General features: G+C 45.3%; 1 protein-coding gene across 1 annotated transcript; it reads left to right on the top strand.

Annotated features, from left to right (window-relative positions):
* The first annotated feature begins 3,151 nt into the window (after positions 1-3,151).
* On the top strand, positions 3,152-6,575 carry LOC112889877 (26S proteasome non-ATPase regulatory subunit 14 homolog). The gene is made up of 5 exons (XM_025956658.1): positions 3,152-3,795; positions 5,125-5,206; positions 5,768-5,944; positions 6,029-6,097; positions 6,308-6,575. The coding sequence occupies exons 2-5, from the start codon at positions 5,132-5,134 to the stop codon at positions 6,494-6,496; spliced, it is 510 nt and encodes a 169-aa protein (XP_025812443.1). The 5' UTR covers positions 3,152-3,795; positions 5,125-5,131; the 3' UTR covers positions 6,497-6,575.
* Positions 6,576-12,135: the final 5,560 nt, after the last annotated feature.

The following is a 12,135-nucleotide window of genomic DNA, read 5'->3' as shown; positions in this document are numbered from 1 at the left end:
GATCACCAGACCATCGGCACCAGAACAACCCGAAGCCCCCCGATGTGCGGTGGCTTCGGGCTTTCTGAGTTGGAGTAGAGAACCCAAGTCCTTCTCCAATGTGGAGAAGGACTCGGAGATGTCGGCCTCCTGGAGATCAGTGGCCAAATTGCATAGACCGAGTCGTGATCGGCTACGCGAGTCCTTAGATTGGAACAAGTCCAATCTAAGGAAGGTTGTTGCAGCGCTGGATGAAGTCGCGCCGGAAGCAGACTCCTCCTCGGTCCTTGTAGCGGATCCATGGATTGACAAGCTGTCAAGATTATCAACGAACTTGTCGAGGTCGCTATGAGAACCCGTCGCAGGAGTTTTTGGCTTCATGTCAACGAGGAATCGCCGGAAACTGCCCGCACCATCTGCGATGCAGACCCACGAGCCAAAAACAAATGTCATACCCTGAGAAGGTACTAACCTGGTGAACTGGAAAGATATCATCTAGTTCTCTGGTGGATCTTCGATGCGCTCCCCTACCTGGCGCGCCAGCTGTCGGTATTTTACCGGCTGCCCACCGAGGGGTATACCCAAGGTGGTAAGTTTAGGTGAGGAGACACCAAGATCAGGAACTCGAAAGTGCAAGGAACACAAAACTTAGACAGGTTCGGTCCGCGAGGTGCGTAATACCCTACGTCGTGTATGATGGTTGTATTGCCTTGGGTGTTGATGTTGTTATGTTTTGAATGGGTCCCTGCCCCCCCCCCCTTATATATCCGGGAGGATAGGGTTACATGAATCCTAGTCCAATACTAGCCAAGGAATCGTACCCGAATACAACTCGAGTATTTTCCTTCTGTACCGACTAGCTTTATCTCCTACTCATACGAGTAGAAAACAACATAAATAAGAGATAAGATAGGCTTTATCTCCTAATCCTGTTTAAACTACGTTATGTACACAGTCCCGTAGCCTCGGGTCTGACACATACTTACAAAAATTTTAAAAAAAGAAATAAAAAACTGACGTCAGCACATAATAGTGCTGACATCAGTGCTAGGGCCTTACGTCAACTGCGGTGGAGTGGGCGCGTGGGGCATGAAAGAACATCTAGGCCAGCTTAGTGGGTTTTGGTTGATTAATGACATACGCTTGTGGAAGTAATATTGTCTATGAGAATGATGAGCAGGTACTACAGGTGGTAGATGTATTAATATAAGGAGATGACTACCATAAAGGAAATGAAAGTTGCAAAGTAAAGAATCATGAGGACTTAATTTGTTGATATTTTGAAATGGAGTATAGGAATATCGTACTACCAAGAGAGATATGAAATATACTCGCTTTGCATAGAATAAGGTGCTCAACATGATCTAACAAACTTATGAGAGACACCTTTGCACTCACACATCACTTGGAATATCTTTAGAGTGTGTTTCTGCAGAAAAGTCCAAAGTTTCCGGAGAATTTTCCGGAGTCTCCGGATGAGGGATTTCTACGGAGTGTCCGGAGTCAGGCCATGTGCGGAGTCTCTGCGCATCTCCTCAGTCTCTGGAGGAGTAGTCCAGAGTCTCCGAAGAATTCTTCGGAGTCTCCAAAACATAACTCTGTAATGACTAGTTTTGGATTGAAGAGGTATAAATATCCCTCCACCTCCTTCATTTACCCCTCTCCAACCAAAACTCACCTGCCTCTTCACTGAGCTTTCAAGATCCTTCCTAACTCCCTACTTTGACTTCCAAGCAAGATTTGGTGAGGGGATTGAAGGAAAATTGAGGGGAGAGCAAGTGAGAGTGCTAGTGAGCTGATTTCCCATCTCTTGAGCACCTCGTTTTTCGTCAAGCCGGTAGGTTTCGTATTTGTAACTCTTGGAGCTTCAAGTTCCTAGCCGGCTAAGCATTGCCCGTCGAGCACCCAAGCTTGTGGTGTGCCCCGGGAAATTTGTACAACCTTCACATTCTAGTGACTTTAGCAACCTTGGGGCTGCTAAGAGGAGGCTTCATAGCTCAAGAAGTAAATATTCTCTTTGGGTGCCTCAACGGAGACGTAGGTTCCCTATGCAAAACTGAACTGAACTTCGGGGAAAAAATCCTTGTGTCTCAGTGCTTTTACTTTGTAATTTGTTGAAATTCTTGTTGCTAAAATTCTAGGGTTTGCTCTCGATCTACTTGTTCAAAAGTTTTTGACTGCAGGTAGTGGAAGCAAAGGGGTAGAAACAAGCCTACAAACCTTGGAAATTCCTTCCATCTACTTTTGGTTGAGGTTTGATTGGTCAAGTTTGGTTTCAGCACTTCTCTCCGAAGTATCCGGACATTTCTTCAAATTGTGAAATAGAAAATAATCGGTCAAGTCTCTGTTTCTTCCGAGTTCATGGTTTTTTAAAAAAAATTATATGCTTCGATGCATGGGTTATGCTATCAGATCTTGTAAATGGTTCTAGAGTCTGTACATGTCATTATGTCAACTGTTGTAAATAATCATAAAATGTCTGCACAAAGGATATTCTAATCTTAAAGACAGCAGTTGACACTTTGACTTTACGATGCTCCAGCCAAGGAATAGTTGGCATGTACCACCAAATGGTGCGCTCAATAGTCACTAGTCAGGTTCGAATCATGTAGTTTTCTATATCTATATCTATATCTATTATAAAGGATAAGCAGTTAAATTCTTGATGGACTGATTGTATTGGAGCAGCTAGATAGGATCTATAAGAATTCAAAACACAGAAATGATTTAAAGGAAGCACTTGAATGCACCACAGAAAACAAGCTGGAAATCAAAGACCCGAAGGAGAAACATGAGGTTTAATAGGCTAATAGCTCATTCCATAGAAGTGGCCAAAGTGAAATGCATTTCGGCCGGCCGATCTATATATTTTCTGCCTGGCGACAGGACAGCTTTCTCCCAGTCAACCCAGAGTAAAGAACTGGCTGCTCAGGCAATTCGTTGAGCACGTGCTACGTACGCGTCGGGACAACAACTCGACCAAAACCATCCACGCATGCATGAATAGGCAGAAAGGAGACATTTTCTTTTTTGAATCTATACCACAAATAAAAAGAAGGAAGTCTCTTTACCAATCCCGTAGGTCTGCCACCTCCGTGGTTCTGCCTCCCCGCCACCCCTGCCCCCCAAAAGAAAAACGCACGCCTCCCAACCCGCGCCTCCCACACTCCACGCTCCTGACGGTTCCCATCTCTCCCGCCCCGATACCCTCCTGCTCGCGATGGTCCGGCGCTCTCCACCTCCCCTGCTCCGCTCCGACACCCGCCCCCTCGCGATCCGCCACCAGTTCACCGATGGTTTGGCTCGGTCGTCCAGACTCCCCGTTGGGCGATGCCTCCGTTGGGCGATGCCTCCCTCGCCCGAGTCTCCCCCTCACACGAAACCTACCCCCACTCGATCGCGGACGCCTCCGGCCTTCCCATCGGGCGCGAGCGCCGCCCCCACATGCTCGCCTTCAATTTGCGGCGCCGTCATCCTCCCCGGCGGGCGCGGGCGCCGTCCCCGCCTTCTCGGCTTGGACTTGCGGCGCCGTAGGCCTCCCCGATGGTTCGTGGATGCCTCCGGCCTCCCCGACGGCTGCGAGCGCCGCCCCGCCTGCGCGCCTTCAATTTGCGGGACCATCGACCTCCCTCTCGCTCGCCAGCTTCGCGCGGGTCCACACGAGGCTCAGCCGCCACCGCATCGCCTGCACACCGGTCTCCTCCACCCCCGTGTGCTCGAGCCGCCGCCACCGCCGCGTCCACCCGTGTGCCAACACTGCATCTCCCTGTGTCCAGACTGGATTTCAACTCTGAAGAAACCCGACGCGTGCCGCTGGTTAGTGTTCCGTTCGATCACGACCCCAAATTCTGAATGGATCTGCAGTGTATGCTTTGCTTAAATTAGTCGATAAAATTGGGTAGGACCATGCGCTTGGACTGCACCAAGATTCAGATATGCGTCTATTTGGATTAATGCAAGGTTGTTTTGCTGGTAGTGCATAATAATTTTGAAAGTATCACATGTATTGTAGCTCCTTATAAGGATTATAAGGAGGATAGGAAAAATTTTCAGGATAACAATTGGCATGGGCAATGTCATTATTCATAGTTATTTGGCATGTACAAGTTCTGAATTTCTTTAGGCAGCAGTAAATTCTCATACTAAATAGGCCCAAAAGGAATGATGTTACTTTTTTTCGATAACAAGGAATGATTTTACTTTGGTTGTTGCTTAGCACAATGGAAATTGACAACTTACTGAATTCATTTGTTTCTGATGTATATATCTTGATGTCTCGTTCAAACATGTAATTTTGTTCATTACAAGCTAATCCTACCAGGCTATTTAACAATGATGATGCCTACAAATTATATGGTTTCAATCATGATTGACCTTCTGAATAAATGATTCAGAGATAGTTATAGCGTTGTAGAAGTCAATGTTTTTTCTGATCATAATCCTTCAAAATCTTCACCCCAGAGCTTCACTAGAGTTAATGGGTTATGAAATATACAATGTTGCTTCTATGTTAAGGATTAATTGACTGAAAATTGCAATGGCCTGAATGGATTTAGCCATTATGTTAATGTGTTTCATAATGTTGTTAAAATGTATACCCCTGCAGAGATTTTCTTGGTACACATTATTTGTGGTCACATCTTTAGTTTTTTCCCCATATTGTTAAAATGCATAAATAGATTTATGAAATAATCAGAAAAATGCCTTGTAAACATAACAGATCTTTTTGTTCATTCGAAGTTGCTTGCACATACGGGCCTAAAGGAAGTTATTTGCTAATACTTTTTGGAAGTTGGCTTCTCATCCATTCTTACTTTGTAACTTTTAAATGGAAGGTCTGTTATGTTGTAACCTGCTTGAGTTTTAGAATTATTATAACCAGCTAAATTTCTCACCAACTTTCTTGATACATCAATTGCACACCTAACTTTTTTAATTACGCAAACTGGGGGAGGGTGTTGTGGCAAATAGAGCCATATAGGTCCAACATCTTATATATCATAAATTTTGAACGACCATGCTGGCCATATCTACATAAATGATTTTTTCTCTTTGGTCAATTTACTCAATATTGTTGCTTTTATTCAGTTGTTCTATAGGAAGTAGGAAACAATTATGTTGACATTTTCTTTTTACCTTTTACAGACCAGAAATGGTTGTAGGCTGGTATCACTCACATCCTGGCTTCGGTTGCTGGCTCTCTGGAGTTGATATAAAGACTCAACAGGTCTATGCATATGCCACCTTTCTTCTATGCAGGAGGGAGGGGGGGGGGGGGGGTTGTCTTTTCGCTTATACTCTGACAAAATGAGATAACTGCTGTAGTCCCACTCTACTTTATGCCATTTCATTAAATACTGATAGATTGTGTCCTTTAATAAATATAGATATAATAAACTAATTGATCAACTGGAGGTAGTAGCTTTTCTTTTGCTTCTATTTTCTTATCGTTTCAATTTCACTACCTTCATTGTGAAGGTTCCATGTCTTCGAAAGTTGTCACTGGATGCTGTTGTCATTAAGTAGCATTCTCTGTGTGCTATACATGTTTTCTTTAAAGAAAAAACTGGGGCATGGGCTAATATGATCTCAACTCGACTGTTTCTTCTATTAACTAGCTTTTGTACTTCTTGCATACTTTGTTTACATCTTATTCCATCTCCATGATCTGGAGATAGGAATTCATAGCTAATGATATGATAAGTTTGCATAGTGCTGAACAATACACTTTGCAATTTCCCTCGCACCAAAGTACTCAGTGCCTAAAATTTTCCATATAAATGTGCAGAGTTTTGAAGCTTTGAATCCCAGGGCTGTTGCTGCTGTGATAGATCCCATCCAGAGTATGAAGGGGAAGGTGGTTATTGATGCATTCCGCCTCATTAATCCTCAAACCATGATGCTTGGCCAGGAGCCACAGCAGACGACATCAAATGTTGGGCACCTAAATAAGCCATCTTTCCAGGTAAATATAAATAATATAGGGTTAATATGAATTTGATTTGTTCCTTTCTTATAAATAATTTGATCATATTTGTGTTGTTTTCAGGCTCTTATCCATGGGCTGAACAGACACTACTACTCAATTGCAATCAATTACAGGAAAAACGAGCTTGAGGTGAAAATGTTGTTGAACTTGCACAAAAAGAAATGGACTGATGGACTAATTTTGAAGAAGTTTGACACACTCGAAAACCAACGAGCATAATGTCCATGTGTGTATAGCAGCTTCCATCAGTTGTATGGAGATAGTTTTTCTTCTGTTGGTGCTTCAGACTTGATTGTAATTTTTTTGCTTATTATCCACAATGTCTCCTCTCTTGTCCAGGAAATGCTGAACCTAGCCATCAAGTACAACAAGGCAGTGCAAGAGGAGGATGAGCTGCCACGAGAAACTTGCCAGAGTGAATGCCGGTCGGCAGGATGCAAAGAAGCATTTGGAAGAGCATGTGTCAAATTTGATGTCGTCAAACATAGCTCAGACCTAGGAACCATGCTTGACACAATTGTCTTTTAGCCTACGACTATTGTTGTTCCAAACAATCTACACATACCCATTTTATTGAAGCCCGACACATGGAATGAGCTTGACGCCAGATACATTTTGCTTCTATGGTTTGTTTATGAATGCATTCTTCTGTAGCTTGCTGTTGTTAAACTTCTTGCTTTTTTCTATCAAAGCTTTAGGCTATTCTAATTATGTTTAAGCTGATGCATCAAGTAGGATGTCATTGTTCTTGGGAGACTTTATATACTGGGATTATGACCTGTGGTGAGGGCTGTGGCAGATGGCTCGTTCAATTTTGATACTAGATGAGCTCACACAAGGTTTCTCATGTTCTAGCTTATGATTTGCCGACTACAAGAACTTGAGTGATCTCGCACGCAACTCAATTCGATGCTGATTATTGATACAGGATAATGACCCGACATATAGCTAACATACACGATACACCTTGGAGATTACTCACCACCGGCAGTAAGACGACACAAATCTTTACCTATTTTAAAGCACGTAACGTTTCCATCAGAAATTTTGGTTTGTTCCAACACGGGTAGGCCAAACGTGTATATAATGAGAATTAAACAACACTGTACTACATTGTAACCTAAGCGGACTTGAATGCAATAAGAACATAAAAATATAATAATAAAATATGTGTCGAAGAAAACCTATTGCAGTGGAAAAAAACAGCCGCGACAGCCTTCTACCATAGCAATGCAAGGACATAATTGCTCGTAATACAGAAAGGGGAGAGAGTGGGCGTACATGGGCGCACGCGGTTCGTCCGGGTCCGGCCGGCCAGCGGTGGCCACTCTGCTCTGCTCTGACCGGCATCTTCCCTGCGGCACGCCGCCACAGCTTCCACACGCCGGCGCGAGATGGGAAGCCGTCCGTCGCATTATCCAAAAAATCATGAATATGCAGAAAGAGACATTTTCTTTTTTTGATAATACAGAAAGGAGACATGGTGGGCGTACTTGGGCGTAGGGGCGGGGCATTCGGGTAACCCGAAAATTTCGGGTTTTTAAAATTTTGGGTTTTGAGAATTGTTACCCGAAATTTGCACGAGACAATGAAAACCCGACATTTCGCGTACCCGAAAATTCGGGTTCGGGTTCGGGTAATACCCGAACTGTCCGATTTCAATAAACTGATTGATATCAGATCCAAAGCAACAATATTTCCAAAACAACGAAACATTAAACAATGAATTAGCCAAAACTTACACAACAAACGCAACATGATTTCATCCATGAACAAGCTTACACAACAAACGCAACATGATTTCATCCATGAATTGGACAAGCCAACAAGGCATAGAACATTCGAGAAGAGGAGCAGAGCATTGGCATTAAAAAAAGGTGGTAGATCTAAAGAGAACTTGCTTGCTGGTTGTCGCTGTCTCGCTGATGCGTTGACGCCAGACCTGCTGCTGACCTGCTGTTGAGGGCAAAACGACCGTCGTAAGGGCCAGCTGGAAGCTGGAAGCAGCCACCGGCGAGGCGAGCGCGGACGGAAGTAGGCAGCAGGTTCGCAGGGAGCGGGGCAGCGCGCAGCTTGAGGGAGACGCTGACCAGTGCTGGGGACCGGTGAGGTGAGATGCGGAGAGGGTGAGCGGAGGGAGCAGTTGCGGCTGTGGCGGCTAGCGGCCTGACGGGGGCAGCGCAGTGGGGATGTTAGGGTTAGGCTATCTCCAGCGATATCCTCTAAATTCCATCCCCTATTTCCATCCTCCATATCAACTTCATTCTCTATACCAATTTTTACTCCAACAACGTCCTCTATTTCCATCCTCTATACCCCACAATATTATTTTTTATCATTTCCTCCTCCCGCCCGCCGCCGCCCCGCGCCTCCCCCGCCCGCCGCCGCCCCGCGCCTCCTCCCGCCCGCCCCGCGCCTCCTCCCGCCCGCCGCCGCCCCGCGCCTCCTCCCGCCCTCCCCCGCCCGCCGCGCCTCCCCCGCCCGCCGCGCCTCCTCCCGCCCGCCGCCGCCCCGCGCCTCCCCCGCCCGCCGCGCCTCCTCCCGCCCGCCGCCGCCCCGCGCCTCCTCCCGCCCGCCCCGCGCCTTCTCCCGCCCGCCGCCGCCCCGCGCCTCCTCCCGCCCGCCCCGCGCCTCCTCCCGCCCGCCGCCGCCCCGCGCCTCCCCCGCCCGCCGCGCCTCCCCCGCCCGCCGCCCCTCCCCTGCCCGCCGCCCCTTCGCGTCCGCCCGCCGCCCCTCCCCTGCCCGCCGCCCTCCCCTGCCCGCCGCCCCTTCGCGTCCGCCCGCCGCCCCGTCGCGTCCACCCGCCGCCCCGCGCCTCCCCTGCCCGCCGCCCCTCTGCCCGCCGCCGCGCCTCCCCGGCCCGCCGCCCCTCTGCCCGCCGCCGCGCCTCCTCCCGCCCGCCGCCCCTTCGCGTCCGCCCGCGCCGCCGTCCCGCGCCGCCGCCCCGAGCAGCCCCGCCCCGCCGCCCCGAGCAGCCCCGCCCCACGGCCCGCCGCCCCGCGCGCCGCCGTCCCGAGCCGCCCCGAGCCGCCGTCCCTGCGCCGCGATGGAGGACGCCGGTCCTTTCTCCCTCTGTGCGGGACGCAGAAGGCTTCCTCTATTTTACCGCACCGTTTGGAGAACATCGCTGGAGCGTCCCCGTGCTACAGTATCCCCCGCGTTTACAGAACAGAACCGTTTACGGTTCCTCGCTGGAGACAGCCTTAGCACTTCAAATATACAGAGTATCCGGGATGGGCTGTAGCTGTGGGCTGGGCTGAAACTTTTTGTTGGACTGAAGTTCGGGTTTTTTAGGCTATTCGGGTGCCGGGGTTTTAAACCCGAATTGCCCGAAATAAAATCGGGTTCCCAAACTTGCTACCAAGATAGTTTCGGGTTTTTTGATTTCGGGTACTTTGGGTTCGGGTTCGAATTTTTTGAGTTCGGACTTCAGGTATCGAATTTTATGCCCAGCCCTTGGGCACACGCGGTTCGTCCAGCCGGTCAGCAGCGGTGGCCACTCTGCTCTGACCGGCATCTTCCCGGTGGCATGCCGCCACGGCTTCCATACAGCGGCTCGAGACGGGAAGCCGTCCGTCGCATGATCCACAAAAATCCACGCCCTCACCAACTCCTTGCTCGGCGTTCACCGCCGAAAGCCGTAGATCCAGCGAGCGCGCGAGCAGAGGAGATGGAATGGTTTGATACTGCCACGACAAAAAACATCTGCTATGGTCCTGTTCGGTTACTAGGGGCTAAAGTTTAGTCGCGTCACATCAAACGAGAATCTTGCTATTTAGATGTATTAAATAAAATTTGTTTATAAAACTTTTTGCACAGATGGGTGCTAATTCGAGAGACAAATTTAATAAGCCTAATTAATCCATAATTAGCCACAGTGATGCTACAGTAATCATCCGCTAATCATGGACTAATATACCTCATTAGATTCGTCTCGCGAATTAGCCCTATGGTTCTGCAATTAGTTTTGTAATTAAACTTTATTTAATATTTATAAATGATAAGATTCTTTTTGATACGACAGGGCTAAAGTTTAACGCTCTGGAACCTAACACACCCTATGTTGGATCTTAAATCGATCAGCCCATATGCCCCAACGAGGAAGGTCGGCCCAGCACAGTTAGAGCACCTACTACAACAGTTAGACAGCAGCCATCTACATAAGTATGTGTAAGCAAAATAAGCTAACATGAGGAAAGAGTGTGTTGCTATATTTAGCTGTCTATTTAGATAGACAGCTAAATAGACAACCAATTGTAAAGCTGTCTATTTAGCTGTCTGTATGTGTCAAATAGATAATAGCTGCCTAAATTGTTGTTCATACCCTTATGCGGCCGTTCTATCTCGGGCGCGTATCACTGAAAGCGACAAATCTTTTTTGTTTTGAAGCGACTATCATTATTCAGCCGCATGTATTTTATGGACACGGCTAATTTCGGACGACCATAAATTAGACCGGCGGCACGGCAGCCCTATTTTGGAAAAACAATTAGATTAGCTTCCCCTTTTAGCAATTAACCTCCGCACTGTCGCTGCAGGCAGCAGACATATTTTCTGCCACCCCACTGCCCACTCCAACGGAATCCAGAAAAAAACTATTCCACATAGATACGAATGACGTAAGCGCATGTATGCACATAATTTCTAGATAAAAATAAAATAAAAAGATCGTAGTTTCAAAACCGAACATCGGAATCAAAATCCGATTATATAGTTATGTTTATTTCAATAAGAGCTTCAAAATAAGATCTCACATCACTATATTTCAATAATATATTTTTTATGAGAGAAAATATTTTTTTAATATATTCTAATTTGCTTATGATGTTTGCAAAAATTGCTTACGGCTTTACAGAATGTTACTACACACGTTTGAGTTCAGTTATTGGTGTTCATATGGTAAAGATTGATTGCTTGGTGTGATTAGTGGATGAGGGTAAATAACTTTGTTGGGAAGGTGAATATTTATTACATGATCAATAATATACCACTTTAGCAGATTAGTTGAGCATTTTAACTAATTTATTTTGATATTTTCTATTATACATAAAGCAATTTATGTGTCTTCGAAAAATATTGTCGAAACATATACAAGTGGGGTCTTATTTTGAAGATCACTTTGCAAGAGACACATTATGCAATTGGAATTTGAATTTGATGGATGGTTTAAGAACTACAACTTTTAAATTTTGAAATTGCTTGTATGTGCGATAGCAACTCCCATTGGCCCTCAGAGGTGGGTATACACTGTGCGTGGGCGGATGACAGATTTAGGGTGCGTTTGGTTCAGCTATGAGCTGTGAAAAAGCTGTTGTCAGATGTATGCTGTGAAAAAGCTGCTGTGAAAAAGCTGAAAGTCGTTTGGTTCAATCTGCTGTGAGTTGTCAACTGTGAAAAAGTTATATATTATCTTTATGCAAATTGACAGTATACAATATTTCTTTGTGATGACCAAATTCCTTTTCCTTTAAATCTTTATTTTTATATATATGAAAAATATTTGGAGTTAACTTTTTTATTCTTTTTTATTTTTATTTTTCTATATATGAAAATCTTTATTTTCTTATATATAAAAAGGAATTGAAAGGGTATATATGTGACCAACAGTAGGTGCGTAGTTTTCACAAATTCAGAAAAGCTGCAAAAGCAGGGTACAACCTGATTTCAAATTTGTACTACAGAAAAGCTGAATCCGCTTTTTTAAAGTAGCTGCACAAAAACTAAATCCCTTTAGTTCAGCTTCTGCTTTCTAAAAGCAGAAGTAGGTTCAGAAAGCTCAACCAAATGCAACCTTAAACTACCGTGCAGTATTGCAAACGCACTGCTGGCTGGAAAAAATCATTACTGTTTTTATTTATTAGTTAGTTTATTATAAGGCTCCGCACTTATCCAACCATGGGCAGGATATTGCATGCAAAAATGGATAAAATTGATTACAGCACTGCTGTACATTCAAAACTGAAAAACTATAAATCTTAGACCATAAATCTAAATTAAATTCCGATTGTTTCTTGCAACAAGATTTTCAAAACAAAACCATACTTAACTATATTTGAATAATATTTTTAAGACTATACTTTTAATACATAATAATTAATTTTATCTACTGTGATCAAATACTTGTACAACAGGAACAAATAATTCTTTTTACAAACAAAAATATTAAA

Source organism: Panicum hallii, chromosome 4, assembly GCF_002211085.1.
Source record: "Panicum hallii strain FIL2 chromosome 4, PHallii_v3.1, whole genome shotgun sequence".
In the NCBI taxonomy this organism is placed as follows: Eukaryota; Viridiplantae; Streptophyta; class Magnoliopsida; order Poales; family Poaceae; genus Panicum; species Panicum hallii.
This window is presented reverse-complemented; position numbering and strand designations above follow the sequence as displayed.